Raw genomic sequence first — 23,802 nt, 5'->3', positions numbered from 1 at the left:
ATAAGTGGATTCTAGCCATAATTAAAGGTCTTTGAGCCTATTATTCGTGATCCTAGAGAAGCTAAATAAGAAGGTGAACCTGAAGAAAATCATGCAGTTTTCCTCCTGGAGATTGGAAGTAGACAAGAGTGCCAGGCAACCTCGGGTGCATGGGGGGGTGGGGGGTTGTTGGAAGGGGAGAGGGTTAGAGAGAAGGGAGTAGGGAAGGAATGGGGAAAGCTCGGGGGATTGGGATGGGGGGGAGGGAGGAAGGATGGATATGTGATCAGGGAAGTATATTCCTCAACTAAGGGAGTCATTTTAGGGTTTACAAGAGACTTGATTATAAAGGGGATCCCAGGTTCAAGGAGAGATCCCCAGATTGTTCTCTGGACAGAGGAGAGGGTGCCTGAACCGGCCTTGGCCGATGAATATTTTGCATATCACCATAGAACCTTCCTCTGGCGATGGATGGAGATTGAGACAGAGACCCACATTGGAACACTGGACTTAACTCCCTAGGTCCAAATAAGAAGCAGAAGGAAAGAGAACATGAGCAAAGAAGGCAAGATCAGAGGGATCCTTCACCCGTTGATGGATGGAGATTGAGACAGAGACCCACATTGGAGCACTGGACTGAGCCCCCAAGGTCTAAATGAGGAGCAGAAGGACGGAGAACATGAACAAGAAAGGCAGGACCGTGAGGAGTGCGTTCACCCACTGATACAAAGGGGCTGATCTAATGAGAATTCACCAAGGCCAGTTGGACTGGGACTGAACGAGCACATGATCCAACCAGATTCTCTGAATGTGGCCGGATTCTCTGAATGTGGCTGGCACGGAGTCTCTCTGAAAAGCCATTGACAATGACACTGGAACTTGTTTCCTCTGCATATACTGGATTTTTGGGATCCAGTCTGTTTGGATGCTCACCTTCCTGGACCTGGAGGGAGGGGGGAGGAACTTGAACTTCCCACAGGGCAGGAAACCCTGACTGCTCTTAGGGATGAAGAGGGAGGAGGAGAGGGAGTGGGGGGAGTGGGAGGGTGTTGGGAGGAGGGGCGGAAATGGAAACTTTTATAAATTAATAAACTTTTATAAATTTAAAAAAATAAAAAAAGGAAGCATAAAAAAAGAAAAACTAAAAGTAATAATGAATTAGGTAAAGATATGAATTTGGAAAATGAAGGCAGAGTACGGACAAGGATAGATATATATATGAATGCATGAATCATCTAAAGAATTGATCATTGTGCAGTGTGACTGAATCTCAGCATTAAAGGGACAGTTTTAGAATTAAGCAACCATCAGTAGGGAGTGTGTTCACCAAAACTGCATATAACAACAGAACATGAACACACACACACACACACACACACACACACACACACACACCTGCATGGATTAACTGCCAAATTCCTGGACATTAAACTTTTAGTTTTCTCTGAATTTAAAAGTGTTCATAAAGGCAAACTTCTAATAAGACATCTAGCAACTCAGGCGAGCTAAACCATCTATGTTTGATGAATGTTGGCAAACTTTAGTACCAAAAAAAACAAAAACAGAAGAAAACAAAAAACAAAAAACCTGGAAGGACTCAAACGTACTTACTGACTTTAAAATTGTATCAGAAGTAAATTTTGTTGCCAAATTATGTAAGAATAAAAAAAAATTGATCACAGATACCAACAAAGAGATACAAACAAATATTTAAAACTGAAGTCTGCAGCCAGACTTTCCAACACATTTTGAAGAGTTAAGCCATGACTACAAGTTTCTGTGTGAGCAACACAGAAGCTTCAGCAAGGGTCTGTCACTGGTGGTATTTCATTTCATTTCATTTCATTTCATTTCATTCCCTGTGTAAAGACACAGGGAAACTTTCAATGTGCTCAATAGAGTGTTAGCATAATCCAGTCTAAGCAGTCAAGTGTAACTGGGTGAGCAAAGTGGCAGGGGGTGGGGGAGCCAGAATTGCAGAGTATAGATCTGGATGGCTTTTTTTGCAAGTAAAACCCAATTTAACTGGTGAAAGTTACTATTTAAAAAATTCTAGCCTAATGTGTCCTAAAGGCATAAAGAAACAGAAAATCTTTCCCCCTCCCCCTCCAGTCCTAAGAGAGGGCAGGGTACCCTGCCCTGTGGGCAGTCCAAGGCCCTCCCCACTCCATTCTGGCTTAGGAAGGTATGCATCCAAATAGAATAGGATCCCAAAAAGCCAGTACATGCAGTAGAGACAAATCCCAGTGCCATTATCGTTGGTTTCTCAGTATGCCTCAATTGTGAGCCACATTCAGAGGGTTCATTTTGATCCCATGCTCGTTCAGTACCAGTCCTGTGTGAATATTTTTTGCCTGCATGTTTATACACCATATGCAAGCAGTGCCTGAGGAGGGCAGAAGAGAGAGGTGGATTCCTGGAACTAGAGTTGCAGCCATGTGAGTGCTATGAGCCAAACCTAGACTCTGTGGGAGCAACACATGTGTAGTTAACCGCTGAATCCTCTCTCCAGCCTCCACTAGTAAACTTCTAATTCAAACTGCAGATAAAAATGAAAACAAAATGGGAAGACACCATGCAAACTGTAGAGCTGAAATGATTCTACCAATGCTACACTAACATATTAACCTCAGACAATAAAGAAAAAGCTGTGAAACCAAGGTTAGTTCTTTAAGATAGCTAACCAACTTTTCTTAATATTTTTATCTAGTTGAAGGAAAAAAGAATTCAGAGCAGGCAAGATGGCTCAGTGGGCAAAAGCTAACAACACAAGTCAGACAGCCCGAGTCTAGTCCTTGGCACCTACAGAAAGATTGGAGAGAAGTAACTCCCAAAAAGTTGTCCTTTTATCTTGCCCCCTCATCTCTATCTCGCCCTCACCCTCTCCCTACACAATAAAAAGTTAAAATAAGAAAAAGGAGTCATGTTACCAAAACCATACTTTACACAAAAAGATAAAGGTACTATTAATAAATATGCATGACAGTATGACAATAGATAAATTAGATTAAAAACACAATTCCCAGAAAAATATATACTGCTAAAACTAAATTTAAGAAAAAAACTGAATATCTGCAAATTTTTAACTATATAGTAATCTTCTCAAAAGGAAGATGTCACATTATTTCCACTTGTAGATATGATTTTATACATAGAAGACTTGAAACCAGCAGGATTGCTCAGTGATTAAAACTGCTTGCTGCCAAGCCTGACAACCTAAGTGCTGTTCTCACAGCCCACTGTGGAAGGAGAGAACTGACTACTAACTATTGGAAGTTGTACACACACATCCATACATGCACAAATGAAAAGTAAAATTAAACTAAAAAAAATCAAGAATCTAGTAGAAAGTTATTAGAATTACTAAGTGAATCCAGTAAGTTTGGAAGATATGCAGTCCATACACAAACTTCAGTGTATTCCTGTACATATTAGCAATGGAAGATCAAAAGAGAGAAGAAATACTTTCGTACTGATATATAAAAAAGAATAAAACATTTAGGTATAAATCTAATATGTATAAAATAAATACTTTGAAAGCCAGACAACACTGCTGAGAGAAGCTAAGACCCTGAACAAATGGACTCTTCTATTCACTGGCTCAAAGACTTACTACTGTTAATGTGAGAGTACTCTCCACAAGCTTAGATTCGGTTCAGCCACTGTCGGAATCTGGGCTTTCCATCTTACAAGAATTGTCAAACTGATTCTAAAATTCAGAGGAAAATGTAATAGACTCAATAGACAGAACGAACTGAGAAAGAATAGAGTTGACAGTTGAAGGAATCTTTTTTAAGGCAGGGTTTCTCTACACAGCCTTGGATGTCCTGGAACTCACTCTAGACCAGGCTGGCCTTGAACTCAGAGATTTCTGTGCGCCACCAAAATCCACTGGAGGACTCACACTTTATAGTCTCAAAACTTGTGGCAAAATGAATCAAGGTACTGTAGTACTATTTGACAACAATCAAATGCCTAGAAATGAAAAGCTCTCACTATGGAGCTGAGTCCAGCCTAGAACTCACTACAGAGCATAGGCTAGCCTTAAACTTGCCTCAGCCTCTCCAGTGTTTGCCCTATACAACTGCCAAGTCTAGTTGGTCAGTTGTGTTTTGATAATGGTAAAACCGAAATTAGGTGAGGAAAAAAAAATCTCATTAACAAGTGGTGTGGGAAAAGAATAAAGTCAAACTCTTACATCATTTAAAAAAATTAAATCAAACCCCAAGATCTAGCAATACCACTCTTGGGAATATACTCAAGAGATGCCCAATCATACTACAAAAGCATTTGTTCAACTATGTTCATAGCAGCACTATTTGTAATTGCTAGATCCTGGAAACAACCTAGATGCCCCTCAATGGAAGAATGGATAAAGAAATTGTGGAATATATACACATTAGAGTACTACTCAGTGGTAAAAAATAATGACATTTTGAATTTTGCATGCAAATGGATGGAAATAGAAAACACTATCCTGAGTGAGATATCCCAGACCCAAAAAGATGAATATGGTATGTACTCACTCATTAGTGGACTCTAGCCATAAACAAAGGACATTAAGCCTATAGTTCACAAGCCCAGAGAAGCCAAATAACAAGGTGAACCCAAAGAAAAACATATATAGATCCTCCTGAAAATTGGAAGCAAACAAGATTGCTGGGCAAAAGTTGGGAGCACGGGGTGGGGGTAGGGGTGAGGGTGGGGTTGGGGAAAGGAGAGAGGGGGAGAGAGAAGGGAGAAAGGAAAGACTGGAGAGAGCTTGGGGGAGTGGGAGGGTGGAGATGGAGGAAGGGTGGATATAGGAGCAGGGAAGAAGATATCTACACTAAGGGAGCCATTTTAGGGTTGGCAAGAGACTTGGCTCTAGAGGGGATCCCAGGTGTCCACAGGGATGTCCCCAGCTAGGTCCTTGAGCAGCAGAGTAGAGGGTGCCTGAACTGGCCTTGCCCCACTGATGATTATCTTGAATATCACCATAGAATTTTCGTCCAGCGACAGATGGAGATAGAGACAGAGACCCTCATCAGAGCAACGGACTGAGCCCCCAAGGTCCAGTTGAAGAGCAGAAGGAGGGAGAAGATGAACAAGGAAGTCTGAACCACGAGGGGTTGGTCCACCCACTGAGACAGTATGTCTGTTCTAAGGGGAGCTCACCCAATCCAGCTGGACCGGGACTGAATGAGCATGCGATCAAACTGGACTCTGAATGTGGCTGAAAATGAGGGCTGACTGAGAAGCCATTGATAAAGGCACTGGGACTTGTTTCTACTGCAGGTACTGGCTTTTTGGGACCCTAGTCTATTTGGATGCAAAGTTTCCTAGGCCTGGATGTAGGGGAGAAGGTCTTGGATTTCTCAAAGGGCAGAGTTCCCTGCCCTCTCTTAAGGAGGGAGGGGGAGGGAGGAGGCTGAGTGGGGGAATGGGAGTAGGGGAGGAAGTGTAAATTTTTGAATGGGAAAATGAATGAATGAATGAATGAAGAAAAGTTAAACCAAAATGAATCATAGGCCTAAATATAAGAGCTGAAACTATTAAAGTCTCAGAAAAAATTCCAGGACTTTGAATTAGGTTAGGTCTTAATTTTATTAGACGAGAAGAAGCCTTACTAATGTCCACCATAGTACAAAAAAGCCATTATCAGCCCTGAATTTATAGTGCTACAGATGATATCAAAAATAGTGAAATGACAACCTAAATAATGAGAAAAATATTTGTAAGTTATAACTAATGAAGAATTTGAATTTAGAAATGTATAAAGAACTCTTATAATGCAATACTAAAAAGAAAAACAGAAAAGACTGGCAAAGATGGGCAGGAGAGATGGCTCAGCAGTTAAAGGAATCAGCTTCTTTACGATGACTCAGGCTCAGTCCCAGCACCCACACAGAGGCTACAACCAGTTCCAGGGCATCCAACATCCTCTTCTGGCTGTGCAAGCAACAGGCACACACATGTTGCATATACATATATGCAGACACACTATACATATGAAATAAAAATATCTTTAAAAAATGACAGGCGAAGAATTTCATTTCCTAGTATGTCTGTGACAAAGTATATGAACTAGGTGGTTTTGACAATGCTGTCTCTGAAGGCAAGAGGGTGAGAATCCTTCCCATTGTCTGGTGGCTGTAGCAATCCTCTGCATTCCTCACATTCTACTGTATCTGGGAATCTGCCTGGCCACTTACATTCTATGTGCATGTCTCCTTCTTATAAGAACAGCAGCGAGAGTTGAAAGCAAATTTAATCCAGTATGACCTTATCTTAATTATAACTGTGCCCTGATTTCCAAATTACACTCTGAGATTCTGGGTAGACAGGAAAATTTTAGAAGGCATTATTTAATCCTATACAAATTTGAATATCTTTGAATATTATTTGAAATTTGAATATTATTTGAAAATATCCTTTTCGATATTGTATATTCAAAAGATACACAAATGGCTATTTTAATTACTTAAAAATGCCTCATATTATATGGCAAATCAAAAATCACAAGATATGACTCCCTATTCTACGAAGCTGAATTTAAAAGACAGGCAGTAATGAGCAGGCCACGACAGAGAAACAGAGCCTGCACACACGGCTGGCTAGGATCAGAAACGCTGCAGTTGCTATACAAATCAGGTTGCCATTTACTCATCAAATTAAATGAAAAGCAGCTCTAAAATTGGATTGTACTGATGCTTATTCAGTAAACAAATTGCTATTAACATACTAGTTAATAACTGTGTTTCAATATTGGTTTGTCAATTTTAAAGCTGCACACTAAGACAACAAGATGTCAATAACAAGAGAAGCTGTTGAGCAAGATGTCACATGGAAATACTTAATACTTTTCTTACCAATTTTATTTTCAAACCTAACACTGCTCAGATTTTAAAACATGCCTAAATTGGAATTAAATTTAGTGGATATTGCAAATCAAACCTGGGTCCTCTGCAAGCACAACAAGTGCTCTTGGAATTGCTGTGCCAACTTTCCAAATATATACAGTTTTTATGCTGAAATATAATAGACACCAATGAGTTAAGAAATTCAAACTACAGGAGTACCTGAATGTAGGCTAAAAAAGAATTTTGAAGAGGAAAGGGAAGGGAGAAATGTTGCACTTATGTTATAATCTCAAAAATAATAAAAAAAATGATAACATATATCACCACCATTTTATTTTATTTTAATATTTACTAAAAAAAAACCCTACAGGATAAGCTGCTTTCATAGCATGATCAAAATGGTCTATTTTAAATGAACAATCAATAGCTTTTCCTGAAGAAGAAAGGAAAGAAGAGGTACTTTCACTACAATCAGGACAGGCAAGGATGTCCATCCACTCTTTCAACCTTACTATCAACCTCCAGTCGGCACACAGATATAAGCAAAACTGACTATCAGAAAAGAGACTGCAGATAATGACTGTATACCTAAACAAATCCAAAAGAAAGATGATTAAAACCAAAAGATGCTTAAAACCAGTATGAAAGCTCACTAAAGTTTTGGATACAAGATAAATATTAAAAATGAAAAAAAAAGCCAATATAATATCAGGGCCTGGAGAGATGACTCAGCCATTAAATGCTAGGCTCACAACCAAAATGTAAAATATATAACATTGGAGATCCTGTTTTGAATTAACAAAGTAACAAAATACCCAGGAATTACTCACATAGGTAAGGTTTGGGTCTCAGAATAAGTAAAAAGATATTAACATAATTATGCACAGAAAATGTATTATATAACTGTAATAAACTAAACATTAATATATGTAAAAAACAGACAAATCAATAGAAATACACATAACTTTGAAGTACAAATTTTTAATGTTTGATAAAGGCTATAGTAAATCAATAGGAAAGATTATAGAGCTAACTTAAGAAATTACAGAAATAGATCATTTCCAAGATTTAACTTAGTTCTAATTATCTTTTAAAATTATTTATGCATTTATTTTTATAGATTTATTTTATTATTGTTATTTATGTGTATGTGTGTGTCTGCAATGGGTACGCACATGTGCATGTTAGTGCCTGTGAAAGGGAAAGGAGGGTGTCAGGTCTTCTAGACCTGGAATTACACGGTAGTAAGTAGTGAGACACCTGACACGGGTGCTGGGCACTGAGCTCCAGTCTCTGCGAGGGAAGTAGCAGCTTTTAAACACTGAGTCATCTCTCCAGCTCTACTATCATGTGTATATGTGTGCACATAGGGTGGTCAGAGGACATTTTCCAGAAGTTGGTTCTCTTCTCCCACCATGTGGGTCACAGGGATTGAACTTAGGTCATAAGGCTTGACAGATACCTTTATATGATAGATACCTTTATATACCATAATTTAAAAAATACATTCTAGAAAAAATAAAGAACAAAATGTAAAATGTAACTATCTTAAACAAATATTTATAAAAAATACAGAATGAATGATTTCAACACAGAACTCTGTAAGCACAAGTAATTGAGGAAATGAAAGAAAAATACTGAGAAAGATGAGTATGCAAAAATGAATCAACTCCATAGATCTGAAGCTCAAAACTGAAAGTTAAACAGCTTCCACAGATATAAAATAATCTTACACACACACATACACACACACACAGAAATAAATGCAAAAAATTTAAAGAGACCATGCTGAAGAAAGCCAAAAGTGCCTCAACAAAAGCAGTTAGAAAATATAGAAGTGAGTCAATGGTGACATTTCCCCATATATTTGGTAGAAAACAGCATGAAAGGAATAAGGATTATAGCTTAAAAGTTGTTCTAGTTTGTTTTTCTATTGCCGTGATAAAACTCTGACCAAAAGCAACCTGGGGAGGAGAGTTTATTTCATCTTACAAGTTACAGTCCACCATTCAGGAAAGCCAAGGCAAAAACAAGGCAGTTAATGAAGCAGAGACCATGGCAGGACAATGCTTACTGACTTGTTCCCAGGCTCATGGCCAGCTACCTTTGTTATACAACCCAGAACAACTTGCCTAAGGATGGCACTGTCCACAATGGGCTAGGCTCTCCTACATCAGAAAATGACCCACAGACATGCTCACAGGCCAATCCAATGGAGGCAATTCCTTAAATGAAGTTCCCTCTTTCCGAATGTGTCAAGCACATTTGTGAATACAAAGAAATGTAAGACAAAAAGATCCCTTTTTGAAGAGGACCATATCCAGGCAGAAGAGAGGCAAACTGGAGCAATGAATGAATAAAAGGGTAACGTTTCTGGAACTGAAAGCGAGCAAACGGCTCAGCATAGGCCTCCGAACGATGTCTAGGTGCTCATGTAGCAAAGGTACATATTAGTTCATTTCACTTTGAATTACTGTACAACAGTGATGTCATACATAGCCAGGCAGCTTTATTCAGACTGGCTTCCCAATCCATCTCATGCATCTCAAGCATCAGAACAGTGAGTGAGCTATGATTAAGTACAGTACAGAAATCCAAGGATATTTTACACATTCAACTGGTTTTCTCCAATTCAAAAGAGGATTATGAAATGCATACAAAGAATATAAGTGATTCAAATATATCAAGCATCTTAATGAGGTTCTAAATTTTTCTTAAAATTAATTTATCTAAGGTCCACACAGTTTCCATTAAAAAGCTGTAACTCGACAGTACAGCATTACAGTTTATACTGCTAATAGCTGAGTGTTTCCAGTTGTAAATATGAAAGTTTCCCAACAACTTACCACTGCCTTGAATCCAAATTCCTAAGTTCTCTAAGCAGCTTTTCATTTTTCTTCAGGAGATGGAAGCTCCTCCTAAATAGAGAGATTTACAAACATTTTATACCTTTGTAGGGAAGGACATGACAGTCTGGAAATACTTCCCATTCTACTCATGCAACTTTTTACACTTTTCTTGCCTTTCCATACTTCTAACACAAAAGGAGAACAAAAGATGTAAAGAATATATGTCATTATTCCTCCCAGGCTTTCATTCATTTGATAATATACCATTATCAAGGCCAGTTCAAACTCTCCTTGTATATGTTGTGAGCATCCCAAACTTACATCCTGAGAAAAGGATACAAGGACTTCTAAGAATTTGCTTTTCTCCCTTGTTTTATATTACAGGTATTAAAACATTTTTTTTGCTGTGTGTGTGTATAGTGTAGTGTATATGGTTCAAGAGAATCAAATCAGAGGCTTACATGTACCAGGCAAGTATTATATCTATATCTATTTCTCTCTCTCTCTCTCTATGTATAATATACACACACCCTGAGTCTTGTTATTACATATACATGTGTGTATGTGTATACACATAATTTATATACCCTCAGTTCTATTAGGTGTTCTTTTAAAATATGAATAAATATGTAATTTTAATTTAGGTATACTAAATATGTAAATAAAATTAATACTTACTGTCATAAAATATAGCTTTCTATCTTTAACTTTCCTTAGGAGACAACATATAGAGTGTTCCATAACAAAAAACTACAATGTATTTCTATCATAACTAAAGGACAATTATCTGTAGTCAGCCGCAACAAAAAGCAAATTGTGTTCTTTATCTAAAATGGCTTGGGGACTGTAAGGTGGCTCAGCAGGTAATAGTGTCTGCATCTGAGTGTAAGCCCTGGAACACAGGATAGAACGACAGAAATGACTCTTATGAGTTGTTCTTTGACTTCCACACATTTGCCACTGCATGCGTCTACCCTCATTCCTCAGAAACTGCAAGAATACTGTTTAACAAATGGAAGGTTTTTAAGCCAAGCAAAACATAAATACTAAGAGGGGAGAGCAAGTTCATCTTAATACCTCACATGTACCTGAAATATCACAGATTTATTCTATTCATTCTGTCATTTCTAAGCTTCTTCCCCTACTATAAGCTGATATATTTCTATTATTTAGAAATGATATATTTCTATTAATTAATAATAAAGTAAATAATATGTCACCTTCCACCCTCCTACAGCTTTTGACAGCACAGAAATTAAAAACAAAATATAGAGACTCTGCACAGCATGCCTAAAGTCTTGTGTTCAATTCCTAATAAAAACAACACCAAAACTGACATGCAACCAGGCGTGTCGGCACACGCCCATGGTCTGAGCACTTGAAAGGTGGGGACAGAGGAACCAAAAACTTAAGGTCACCCTCAGCTATGAAGCCAGATCAAAACTACCCTGGATTACATGAGATCCTGTCTCAAGAAACCAGAACAAACAAAAGACTTAAATATTTATTAGCAATGCTTTATATAAAGCAATTCGTGTTTTTGTACATTATTTCTTTCTAGTATTGATGTAAAAATTATTCTCAATTTATATACTTAAGGCCACAGTTCAAAGACAAAGTATCTCTAATCTAGTTTTGATTTAAGTCCAACATTCTTTTCATTTAACTCCTAATTTAATTATTGTAAATATTTGTTTTCGGTATTTTCCATACTGGAGGTTAAACACAAGGCCTTGCAGGTGGTAACTGCACCCTATTACAGCACTACACTCCAGCCCTATCCTATGGCTATTTTATTTTGATTTTGGAGAGAGGATTTCTTATAGCCCAGGCTGGCCTTGCTTACACCTTCAGAATGCTGAAATTATAGGTGTGGACCAATATGCCCTCTATTCAATTTTAAGTTTTTATTAAGATTTTATAACATTTATAGAAAACAAAATAGAATAAAAAATTCTTTTCTTGATATGTTACTGAATTTTGAAATACTTCCTTAATTCAAATCTGAAACAAAAACACTGACTGGTCTGAAAACTGGTAAGCTATAATAAAGGTTTATAAATTTGATTTTTTTCAATTATATGAGTATAATTTCTAAGCTATATAGTTTAAGTAGTTACTATGAAAATATTAAGAATGTACTGGATTAAATTATCTTTTTATTTCCCTGAATTTTAATATGACTCAACAGTTTAAAAACAAACAAACCCAAAAAATTTGCCTACTGCCTAAAAAAACTGATTGGTGGATAGAAAATATCAGTTTTATTTTCTTTATAAAGAATTTTTAAAAAAGATTTATGGTATTTTATATGTGTGAGTGTTTTGCTTGCATGTATATACACATACCACATGCATGCCTAGTGCAGAGGTTAGAAGAGGATGCTGGATCCTCCAGAAATGGAGTTACAGACAATTGTTAGCCACTATGTGGGTGCTAGGCATAGAATATGGAGTCTTTGCAAGAACACTCTGAATCAACTCTTCAGCTCCTAGTGTTTTGAATTTCCTCAATTATGTGCATTGTGTATGCTTGTGTGCAGGTGAGTACAATGCCCAGGGAGGCCTGAACAGGGCATTGGACTCACTGGAGCTAGAGTCATGGCTATGGGGGGCCTACCTGGGTGCTAGGAACTGAATTTGGATCCTCTGAAAGAGCAGGATACATTCTTAGCCAATGAGCCATCTCTCTAGCATGGTAGATAGAATTTAAGAAAAAAAAAAAGAATAGACAATTTTTTTCTCTTTTTGGTTTTCTTTAAGACACACTCTCACTATGTAGCCTTGGCCATCCTGAAATTTACTCTGTAGACCAAGCTGGCCTTGAACTCACAGATATCCACCTGCTTCTGCCTCCCAAATGCTGGGATTAAAGGTGTGTGCCACCACTGCCTGAGACTAAAATTCTTGATCAAAAGAACTAATATCTGGGGAAAAAAAAAAAAAGGAAAACTTCTCCTCTCCTTACCGTTTGTCCCAGGAATTCATTCCCAATATACTAAGAAGCAATCTGCAGTAATAAAATGCAGACTGAGGTTTCTGAGGTATTGGTTCATCTTGTTCTGAGGCTTTCATGTTTAAATCATTAAAGTGCTTCTCCACAAACTCCTTTTCTTCCGTGTATTGCTTAAGGATAGCATTAATGACATCATTCTCCTGTTTTTCAGAAATGCACACAGGTTGTGGAGCAGGAACATTGAGGGAGACCCCAGTTCTCTGCAAGCATTCAGGACTTGTAGCGCCTAAATACTGCAGAAGCTCGTCCAGAGCATCTTCCTCCTCCCTTATTGTGGACCAAGTTGGTACAGTTTCTCTAAATCTTCTAAGCTGGAGAGAAAGATCATCTTTTACTGTCATGTTTTCTAAGCATTCATTAGATGTAGGAGGCTCTTCTGGTTTCTCTTGGTGAGCCATTGAAAGTATGAAAGATGTAGGTTCAGACAAACCACTCACAATGGGTGGCCCATACAGTATGGCAGAATCCCAAGAGTACTTTCCAGAGAGGTCACGCACTATGATTCTAACGTTTGAATTGGCTGACACAAGGCCAGCGGCTAGCCCTCCTCCAGGCATACTTTCTTCTGCTCTTATCTGGATACAAGACACCAAGGTTGTGTTATTCAGCACAAAGAACTGGATGTTCGGACTTTCAAACAGCTCAGGAGAAAGTTCAGTACTCTCACTGTAATGATTGTCGTGGTTTTCACAGACCTGACTGGTCAGCATGGCAGGACCACCACTCATTGGATAATGGCCTAAGTGATTCACCAGATGGGTAATAACAGTACGGGCTGCTATAGAGATCAATCCTTGTTGCATTTGAGTTTTCACTAGAAAAAAAAAATCACAAATGAGTAGAAATAATACTGCTTCCCAGGAATTATAAAACATATTAGAAAAGAAATGAGGACTTTATCACATTGCTAACATCACAATTAAATATCTGAATAAACATTAATGCATACTATCTAGCTTTCTTATTATAGGAATAATGGCAAAGAGTAGAGGAAACTTTACTGATGAAGTAGTTTAATTTATTTTGTAAGGAAGCCCTTCTGAAACTGTTGCTAATGGATGCACAATTTAACAAAAGCTTTTAAATGTAGATCACCTTTGAAGATCAAAAGTATCAGAAATCAATTCCCTGAAATACACTAAGCATGCAAATTAAAAAGCCAATGAAATCTATCTAACTGATATGTTTATCTCATGAAGACATTCCAAATTTAGAGACATAGTCTGCAGCATCCTTAAATGTCATTTCATTCTGTGCTTTACTGATGGTAAAAAGTATGAGAGAAAAGTGGTATTTAAATAGGGAAACAGTAAACCCTTATATGACAAGGAAATTTTAAAGGTCAAACTCCAAATATAAGCTGTGGGGGCTGGAGAAACGATTCATTGGTTAAGAGCACTTGCTGCTCTCTCAGAGGATCCAGGTTTGGTTCCTAGCACCCAAATCAGGAGGCTCACAACTGCCTGCAAGTCTGGCCCAGAGTGACACAATCTGCCTCTTGCTTCCGTGGGCACTGTACTTATGTGCATATACCCTGTAAGAGACATTTATACACATAACTAAAAATTAAGCCTAAAAAAATATGGGCAGAGGTATAGTTCAGCTGTAGAAAATTTACCTAACAACAGCGAGATCCTAAGACTGATCTCCAGTGTTTTATAAAAAATATGAACAAATAAAGCAAAATAAAAAATTAAAAGTTGATAATAGGTCTACTTGTTCAGATGTTAAAGCTTTTTAAGTAAGTTTTGTGGATCAATATGCTCTAGTCTAGAAGTATGTGAAAAGCATTTTTCCTTCCCTATTCATATTAGGAAACCAGCTGAACATATTCATGAGTATGAATATGAAAGAGCAAGATAAGAAAACTCAGACAACGCAGTAGTTTTAGAGGCCTGGAAAAGCAAGATGTCTGACTTAAATTAGAACCTGAAAGAGGACAGAGGAAGAGAATATGAGGAGGGGAGGTGGTTTGAATGAGATGACCCCCCCCCATAGGTCTTGGGCATCTGTATACTTGGTCTATATACAGTCGGAGGCTATTTGGAGGATTATGAGTTGTGGCCTTGCTAGAGGAAATATGTTACTATAGATGAGCTTCCAAATGCCATTTCAAGTGAGCGCTTGGCTGCAGCTGCAGTACCCTGCCTGCCTGCCTCCATGTTCCATGCCATAACTGTGATGGTCTCCAATTCTGAAACCAAAAGTTCAGACAAACCCTTCCTTCTGGTCATGGTGTTTTATTACAGCAACAGAAACAGACCTAAGACAGGAGATGAAGACAAAAGCCACAGAAAGAGGAAGGGTGCAAAGCCAACTGCTAAAATGTTGGGCCATGATATATACAGAAAAGTGCTTTGTCATTTTCTGGGAAAACATGGAGATGTACAAAAGGCTAAGTAAATAAGTTCCAAGATGTATTTGGGTCTACGGCTAGGTGGAGTTCCCTGGAGGGTGGGCTGGGTAGGTAGCTCTTAGAAGGCAGGTGGTCACCCAGCTGTGAGTGCCAATGGAGTAAGAAACTTGATATTGAGGGGCCCTATCCCAAAACAAAGCTGCTGCTGCAGGTCTAAGGTGGGATGATATAAAGGCTGGTATTGGAGTGGTGTTAGGAAGACGGGGAGGAGACTGCTGATGGTAAGGAGGCATTAGATTTCATGCCAGAAGAGGACGCTTTGTCGTATGAGGGGTGGGGAGGAGTTGGTGCTCTTGCCTCTACTAAGATTTAGACAAGAATCCCATTATCCTGTAAGAACAGCCTAGGCTTACATGTAAAGATGAATTAAAAAAAATTTGAGCCTTATGTACAAGGTTCAAAATAATAAATACAATATAAACTATACAATTTTGATAGTACTATAAGCATATACCTTTTAAACATTTCTCTTTTGGACTTGCTTATAAATAAACCCCAAGAATGGTCAGCTCATTCTGTAGAACATAAACCCTCAAGCCTGGGCATTAGTCTCCCCTATACATCCTCTGCCCAGAGAAGGAGACAGAAAATTTAGTTGAAAAGAGCTTGTGGAACAGGACAAGGAGGTGCACGGATGTAATCTTGCACTTGGGCAGGCTGAGACAGGAGAATCAGGGGGAGCTCAAGGTTGGCCTGAATACATAGTAAGACCCAGTTCAAAAACCACAAAAATTAAAAAAAAAAGACTTATCCACTTAAATACTCATCAAATGATTTAAGTAGAATATAAAACCAGCAAACCATAAAACTGACTTAATCTACTATAATTATTAACACTGAAAATGCTTAAAGGATAAATTTCAAATTTAGATATGAGCAAAATAATTTTTTTCTCTTAAGTTGCTTTGCTAAATTCAGGATATATGCATATATATAAAAAGACCAAAATCTTTTAACTTGTTAATTGGGTGATCTGATTTATTATTGTTTTTGAGCAATAAACTAAAGAAAATATCTCTCTTATACTTACCTGCTAATATAGAAAGAAGACAAAAAATCTCTAATTTAAAAATTAAAATAAAATGTTAAAATAACCAGTCTGGTGAGAATATGCAAAATGGAGATACCAATGCTTTTAAGGCACTGTAAAACTAGCATTCATTAAACAAACCCAGCTAGTCAGGGTTATCTGTTCAGATCGTCACATTAAACAAGCCCTACATCATTTGCAGCAAACCCATAATTACAGATTATTATGGAATACAAAAGCAGCAAGCCATAAAAAGCTGCTGTAATTCACTGTGCTGTAAAAGACATGCAGAGGAAGTTAATTTTGGCAAATGCTTTAAATATTAGCTTTGTATAATATGTATAGGTGAAACTATAATTAGGAAAGAATGGATCTTTGGAGCCTCCTTTCACTCTGGCCCTGCAAATGATGACTTTTTTTTCCTAATAAAATACTGCCATTTGACAATAAGCCAAATTCACTACCTTCCCTTGTTCTGTAGTAAATTTAATAATTATAGCCACTCCTGCCAATAGTTTTCAAATCACTTGTCAATCCAATACTGAGCTGATTATGGGCACTCTATGTTTAGAATTCATTGGCCAAAAAAGTACTTGAAGACAATGAAGCATGTCTTAGACAAGGACACAATGATCAGTCAATTTTGCCTTTAAAAAAAGCCTCAAAAAATCCCTACAAAGCACCCCTCCCAAAACCAAGCAAACGCACAGCATGTAGTGCAGAGCCCAGAGACTTGAGTAAAGTAGCATCACCTGTTGATACATCATGCAGGTCCTCGATGACTCTGAACTGACATGGAAGCACAAAAGGGAGCAGCAGGACACAGACAAGAGGATGGAGTGTCTGCTGTCAGCATTAAGCTCCCCTTTAAATATCTTTTCCTCTACTTATTGTACTCTATAGTAAATTTTATATAAAATACATTAAAACTTTTTTGGGGGTGGAGTGAGATGGCTGAGCAGACAGAGACAACTGCTACCAGGCCTGATGATCTGAGTTCCATCCCGAGACCCCACACAGAGAAAGCACAGAAATGACTCCCACAAACTGTCCTCTGACGTCCAAACACATGTGTGCATATGGACTCTACATATTTTTAAAGTAATAAAAACCCTTTACATAAGCAAATTTTGTTTATTATTGTCTAAAATATACTGTCTTAGAATGTTACCATTAAATATAAAGAACAACTATCTTTTTCTATAATATTGAGTAAAACACTGTATTCTGTGATATCTAAAGAAAAAGATTTTCATTACTATCAATTATTGTCTAAGGTTTTTTTTGTCCTATTACACTACCCAGAATGTTTTTTCAGAGCTAAGTAATGACAAATTTTTAGGTTCCTATTATTTTATGTACTTGTGCTCTAGATAATTATTAGTAACTTATTCAATTATGTTCAATTCAAAGCTGGTTTGATCAATTTCCTTGACTTTCCAAAAATTTTTTATTTATTAATTTAAAACCATCTTTTTAAATTTTACATACCAATTCCAGCTCCCCCACCTCCCCACTCCATGCCCCATCAAAGGGTAAGGCCTCCCATTGGGAGTCAACAAAGTCTATCCACAATACTTGAGGTAGGACCAAGACCCTCCCCGCTGTATCTAGGCTGAGCAAGGTACCCCTGCCACAGGAAATGGGCTCCAAAGAGCCAGTTCATACACTAGGGAATGTTACTCAATCTTGGCTTCTAAACTTTCAAAGAATCTGGTTAAGTTTTTACAGCTTGTATGATCGACTGCTATTTCAATGGGGTTTTGCTTGTTTGTTTTTGTTTTCATTTAATTTTTATTTTATTTTAACATGGGAAAACAAAACAAAACAAAAACCCAGAGTAGTTTTTTGACGTAAAGTACATGTAGATAAACATTAGTGGACTTCATGTATATGCACCAGACTAGAAGCAGTTGTGAAACAGACAATCTAGAAGCGGGAAAAAAGTACTTCACTATATCTTTTTCACTGTTGTTCAGAATCAAACTAGCTTTTAAAGCATTTGTTGCAGGAAATATAAAGCACTCTGCCAATAAGAAGACATATTTGTTAGTGTTCTAGAATACCTAGTGATACAGCAAATTATCCTCTTCAGATACTTTTTAAATGTGGCCAAACCCAACTTTAATATAGTAAGTGGAGTACTGTAAGTTGAGACATAATTAAATAAATAAAAATGTTACTGCAGGGTTAGTGTAGAGATTACAGTGATCTTGAAGGTTTTACTGTGTGATCTGAACTTACTCTGGTTCCAGCTATACCCTGATACACCTCATTCAGCAGTTAGCCATTCCAGTTAACAGTCATGGTAGTCGCTTATGATTCTAAGCACCATGATCTCTTTAAGAACAGAAATACTTCCCCATGCAAGCTTGATTTTAATTGTAGTTTATTTAAAACATTAGTAAAACTGCTATGTTTTCAAAGGTTGTTACAATGTGAAAGAAAATGTCATCATACTTTTTTTAATGTCTCTTTATTCATCAAAAGTAAAGCACCAATTTCCTTGACTTTTAATTTCATAACTTCAATTCTATGTATGTCATCAAACTATTATTAGGGTCAAGTCTTAATTCTTTTAATCATTTGCAACTTTTTTTTTTCTATTTATGGTGGAAAAACCAAACTCTTCCTTCACAGACTACTCTTTAACCATAATTCCTAGTCCAATTGTGTGATTTTTAAAGATTTATTTATTCATGTATTTTATGCATGAGTGCTCTGTCTTCATGCACACCAGAAGAAAGAATATGATCCCATTACAGATGGTGTGAGCCATCATGTGGCTGCTGGGAAGTGAACTCAGGACCTCCAAGCGCAGTCAAGTGCTCTCCACTTCCATCTAATTGTATTTGAGGAGCCCTTGAAGAAAGCCCTGGAAAGGTGACTGGCTAGATCTCTAGGCTCCTTTCTATTGAAGCTTTATTTTAAAAAGTTTTACAAATTGGGCTTCTTTATAAATTTTTTTTGAAGAAATTCTACTCCCTAAAACACCACTGTATGAGCTGCTGGCATAGTAGACCAACTCTCAGTGGCTTGCAACCAGGCTGCAGGTTACTCACAGGTAGCGTCTTGGAAAGCCCAGCAATCTTAGAAGATAGACAATCAACACCTATCGAGGGAACTGGAGTATTCATATTCTAATGTGAGCTAAACTGAGAACCACTGTTTTATTTTCTTATACCATCCACATCTACTTTCTACCTCTTGAGAACACTGTATTTTCTCCCTAGCTGTTGGTTACTCCTGGAAGCAGTTCTTCCCCAAACTTGGGTTCCAGATGTAAACAGCAAACCAATATTCAGAGAGTCATAGTTCCTTTGCCTGGTTAGATTCACCTTACTAACTGATGACTAGTTCAACCAAAAGTTTTTGATAGCTAATTTTTCATTGGGCTCTTTATGACGCTTACCAATTCCTTTAATTCACTCTCATTTTTCTTTCCTTTCTAGTACCAAATAAGGGCAAATCCTAGCACTAATGAGTACCAGTATACTTGTTTGTGGACTTTATTCTTTAAATAATAATCTACTCACTTATTTTGAATAAATTCAACTACTTCAATATCCCTCAGTATCAATGGACTCAATTCACCAATAAAAAGACACAGGCTAACAGAATAGATATGAAAACTGAATTCATCATTCTGCTATACACAAGAAACGCATCTCAACATCAAAGACAGACATTACCTCAGAGTAAAGGGTTGGGAAAGTATTTTCCAATCAAATGGACCTAAGAAGCAAGTTAGTGTAGCTATCCTAATATCTAACAAAATAGACCTCAAACCTAATTTAATCAAAAGAGATGGAAAAGGGCATTTTATACTCAAAGAAAATTCACCAAGCTGATGTCTCAATTCTTAACACTTATGCCCCAAATTTAAGGGTACCCACATTTGTAAAAGAAACATTACTAAAGCTTAAATCACATATAGAACCTCACACAGTAATAGTGGAGGATTTCAATACTTAACTCTCAGCAATGGAGAAGTCATCTAGACAGAAACTAAACAGAGAAATAACAGAACAGACATTATAACACAAAAGAATGTACCTTCTTCTCAGCACCTCGTGGAACCTTCTCCAAAATTAACCACATACGTGGTCACAAAGCAAGTCACAACATATTGAAAACCTGTACCTCATCGGACCATGACAGATTAAAGCTGGATTTCAACAGAAATAACAGGAGGCCTACAAACTCATGGGAACTGAACCCTCTACTTAGTTATCACTTATTTTAAGGAAATTCAACTCACTGCCTTCTTAAAAACCTCAGTTCTGTCTATTACAAATAGTGCTGCTATGAACATAGTTGAACAAATGCTTTTGTAGTATGATAGGGCATCTCTTGGGTATATTCCCAAGAGTGGAATTGCTGGGTCCTGAGGTAGGTTGACTCCCAGTTTCCTGAGAAACCGCCACACTGATTTCCACAGTGGCTGCACGAGTTTGCATTCCCACCAACAATGGATGAGTGTTCCCCTCACTCCACATCCTCTGCAGCATAGGCTATCATTGGTGCTTTTGAGTTTAGCTATTCTGACAGGTGTAAGATGGTATCTCAATGTTGTTTTGATTTGCATTTCCCTGATCGCTAAGGAGGTTGAGCATGACCTTAAGTGTCTTTTGGCCATTCAAAGTTCTTCTGTTGAGAATTCTCTGTTCAGTTCAGTACCCCATTTTTTAATTGGGTTAATTAGAGTTTTAGTGTCTAGTTTCTTGAGTTCTTTGTATATTTTGGAGATCAGACCTTTGTCTGATGAGGGGTTGGTGAAGATCTTCTCCCAGTCAGAAGGTAACCTTTTTGTCTTAGTGACAGTATCCTTTGCTTTACAGAAGCTTCTCAGTTTCAGGAGGTCCCATTTATTCATTGTTTCTCTTACTGTCTGTGCTACTGGGGTTCATAGCAGCACTATTTGTAATAGCCAGAACCTGGAAACAACCTAGGTGCCCCTCAATAGGAGAGTGGTTAAAGAAGGTGTGGAACAGATAGAGTTTTACTCAGCGGTAAAAAAACAATGACATCTTGAATTTGCATGCAAATGGATGGAAATAGAAAACGCTTTACTGATTGGGACTGAGTGAGGTAACCCAGTCCCAAAAAGAGGAATATGGTATGTACTCACTCATAAGTGGATTCTAGCCATAATTAAAGGTCTTTGAGCCTATAATTCGTGATCCTAGAGAAGCTAAATAAGAAAGTGAACCTGAAGAAAATCATATAGTTATCCTCCTGGATATTGGAAGTAGACAAGATTGCAGGCAAACTTGGGGGCACGGGGGGTGGGGGGTTGGGGGGTGGATGTAAGGGGAGTTGGGTAGAGAGAAGGGAGAAGGGGAGGATTCGGGATAGTTTGGGGGAATGGGATGGGTGGGATGGAGGAAGGATGGATATGGGAGCAGGGAAGTAAATATCTCAACTAAGGGAGCCATTTTAGGGTCTGTAAGAGACTTGATTCTAGAGGGGGTCCCAGGTTCAAGGAGAGATCCCCAGATTGTTCCCTGGGCAGCAGAGGAGAGGGTGCATGAACTGGCCTCGTCCCATAACCATACTGATGAATATTTTGCATATCACCATAGAACCTTCATCTGGCGATGGATGGAGATAGAGACAGAATCCCACATTGGAGCACTGGACTTAGCTCCCTAGGTCCAAATGAGGAGCAGAAGGAGGGAGAATGTGAGCAAGGAAGTCAGGATCACAAGGGGTGTGTCCACCCACTGATATGGTGGGACTGATCTAATGGGAGCTCACCAAGGTCAGCTGGACTGGGAGCGATGGAGCATGTGATCAAAATGGACACTCTGAACGTGGCTGGCAATGAAGGCTGACTGAGAAGCCAAGGACAATGGCATTGGGATTTAATTCTACTGCATGGTCTGACTTTGTGGGAGCCTGGTTTGTTTGGATGTTCACCTTTAAAGACCTATATGGATGGGGGAGGACCTTGGACTTCCCAAGGGGCAGGGAACCCTGACTGCTCTTAAGACTAGAGAGGGAGGGGGAGGTGAGGAGGGAGAGGGGAAAATTTTTAATAAATAAATAAATTATAAAAACAAACAAACAAAACCTCCTTCACATGATGGAAGGAGAGTTGACTCCCGTAAGTCGTCTTCTGTGCATATATACATATACAAATGAAATATAAAAATTTTAGCAATCTCTGAGTGTTGAAATCACTATGTACTAAGGATTGTGCAAGGAATTTGCATATATATCTCAGTTAGTACTCCAAACAATTCATACTGGAACTAATATTATTACCTGCATTTTATAAATGAGGAAGTAAAATGTCTCAGGGACTGAGAGTCACGACAAATTCTGTCAGACTTCAAAATTTTCTTATTCTTCAAAAATACTATGAAATCTACAATAAAATATTCCTTAGTGTAAGTCAGCCAGAATATAAAGGGAATATTATCATATGTAATATTAGTTAGTAATTTTCCATATGAAGTTATTTCTTTCTTTCTTTTTTTAAATGTTTATTTTTCAAAGAAAAAACAACAATAGCCAATTGAAAACCTACTTATTCTTTCAACTCCAATTTTGTTTTCTTTAAATTTAGAAGTGACTTACTCATTTACTATTTTAAACAAACCCCTTTCCCCTTTAAATGTTTGCCATCTACTCGTGCTGAATGAAGGTATTTCTTAAACTGAAAGCTATTTTATGATAGGTAACTACATGGTTAGGCAAACAGCTATAACCAGAAACCTATTTATGAAAATAGGCCTCAAAGCATATCTTGTCAGAACCCAAGCAATAACACTGTCTTGAGGAAAACTAACTCACAGTACCTTCTGTTACGGGTTGGAGTTTAGAAGACCGTTCTGAATCAGGAGAGTGTAGAGGTTCAGGCTCTTTTAGACTTTCCAAATGCATAAAAGGATCGTAATCTACAGACGCCAAATCAGAAAGGCTTATTGGAAAATACTTTGGATTGCTAAAACATTGTGCTCCATATACACATCCATGTAATACCTAAGGGAAGAGAAAATATGAAAACAAAACAAAGTACCAGCAACATAAAAGCTTGGTAAAAACTTGAATATTTTAAATCTTAGCTCTTCAATGAAAATAATATTTAGCAATTCTTAAAAAAATGCATGAAACCTAATCAGTGATTCTCATATTCAACACAGTCTAACCCCTCTCAAACTTCTGTGATGGAACAAGGCTGTCTTGTAAGAAGTACTCATGAATTACTTTAAGGTTCTATAAGCAAAGTCTATGTATTTTAGAAAATATCTAGCTTTAAACAATAAAAATGTTATACTCGGAAATATTATTCAATACTGAATAAATAGTGTTTCTGAAGTTTTAAAAACATTTGGTTATCAAAAATAATAAAGCAAGCAAAAATTTACCTTATAAATGCAGTTGAGGACAGATTTTTCTGTCTTATCATTTTCTGTTCCTGTAGCATGGACCGGCTGGAGTAGTGTCTTTAAAGGTAAGGCCATGATCCAGTCCAGAAGGCAAAGAAGTAATGATACAACCAACTGTACCAACAATAAAATGAGTATCAATGCAAACTTGTTAGGGAAGGGTTTCTCCACCCCACTCCTGCCCTGTGAGAAAGGGTCTCATGTAGCTAAAGATATAGGAGATGATTGTTTAATATTGGTAATCAACTTGGCAGAATCTAGAATTACCTAGGAG

General features: G+C 37.7%; 1 protein-coding gene across 7 annotated transcripts in view; it reads right to left on the bottom strand.

The window, feature by feature from the left end:
• Positions 1–23,802, bottom strand: part of Ralgapa1 (Ral GTPase activating protein catalytic subunit alpha 1) — a 217,023-nt gene that overhangs the window by 56,968 nt on the left and 136,253 nt on the right. For all 7 annotated transcript variants that reach the window (XM_085697620.2, XM_085697618.2, XM_085697619.2 and 4 more), the window contains 4 exons: positions 23,508–23,642; positions 22,938–23,121; positions 12,638–13,499; positions 9,668–9,739 (listed from right to left, as the gene is read on the bottom strand). In XM_085697620.2, the coding sequence (XP_085553746.1) occupies positions 9,668–9,739; positions 12,638–13,499; positions 22,938–23,121; positions 23,508–23,642 (1,253 nt within the window). The remainder of the gene's footprint in view (positions 1–9,667; positions 9,740–12,637; positions 13,500–22,937; positions 23,122–23,507; positions 23,643–23,802) is intronic.

Source organism: Myodes glareolus, chromosome 11, assembly GCF_982192425.1.
Source record: "Myodes glareolus chromosome 11, mMyoGla1.1, whole genome shotgun sequence".
Taxonomy (NCBI): Eukaryota; Metazoa; Chordata; class Mammalia; order Rodentia; family Cricetidae; genus Myodes; species Myodes glareolus.
The sequence above is the reverse complement of the archived record's forward strand: the minus strand, read 5'-3'. Positions and strand labels throughout refer to the sequence as shown.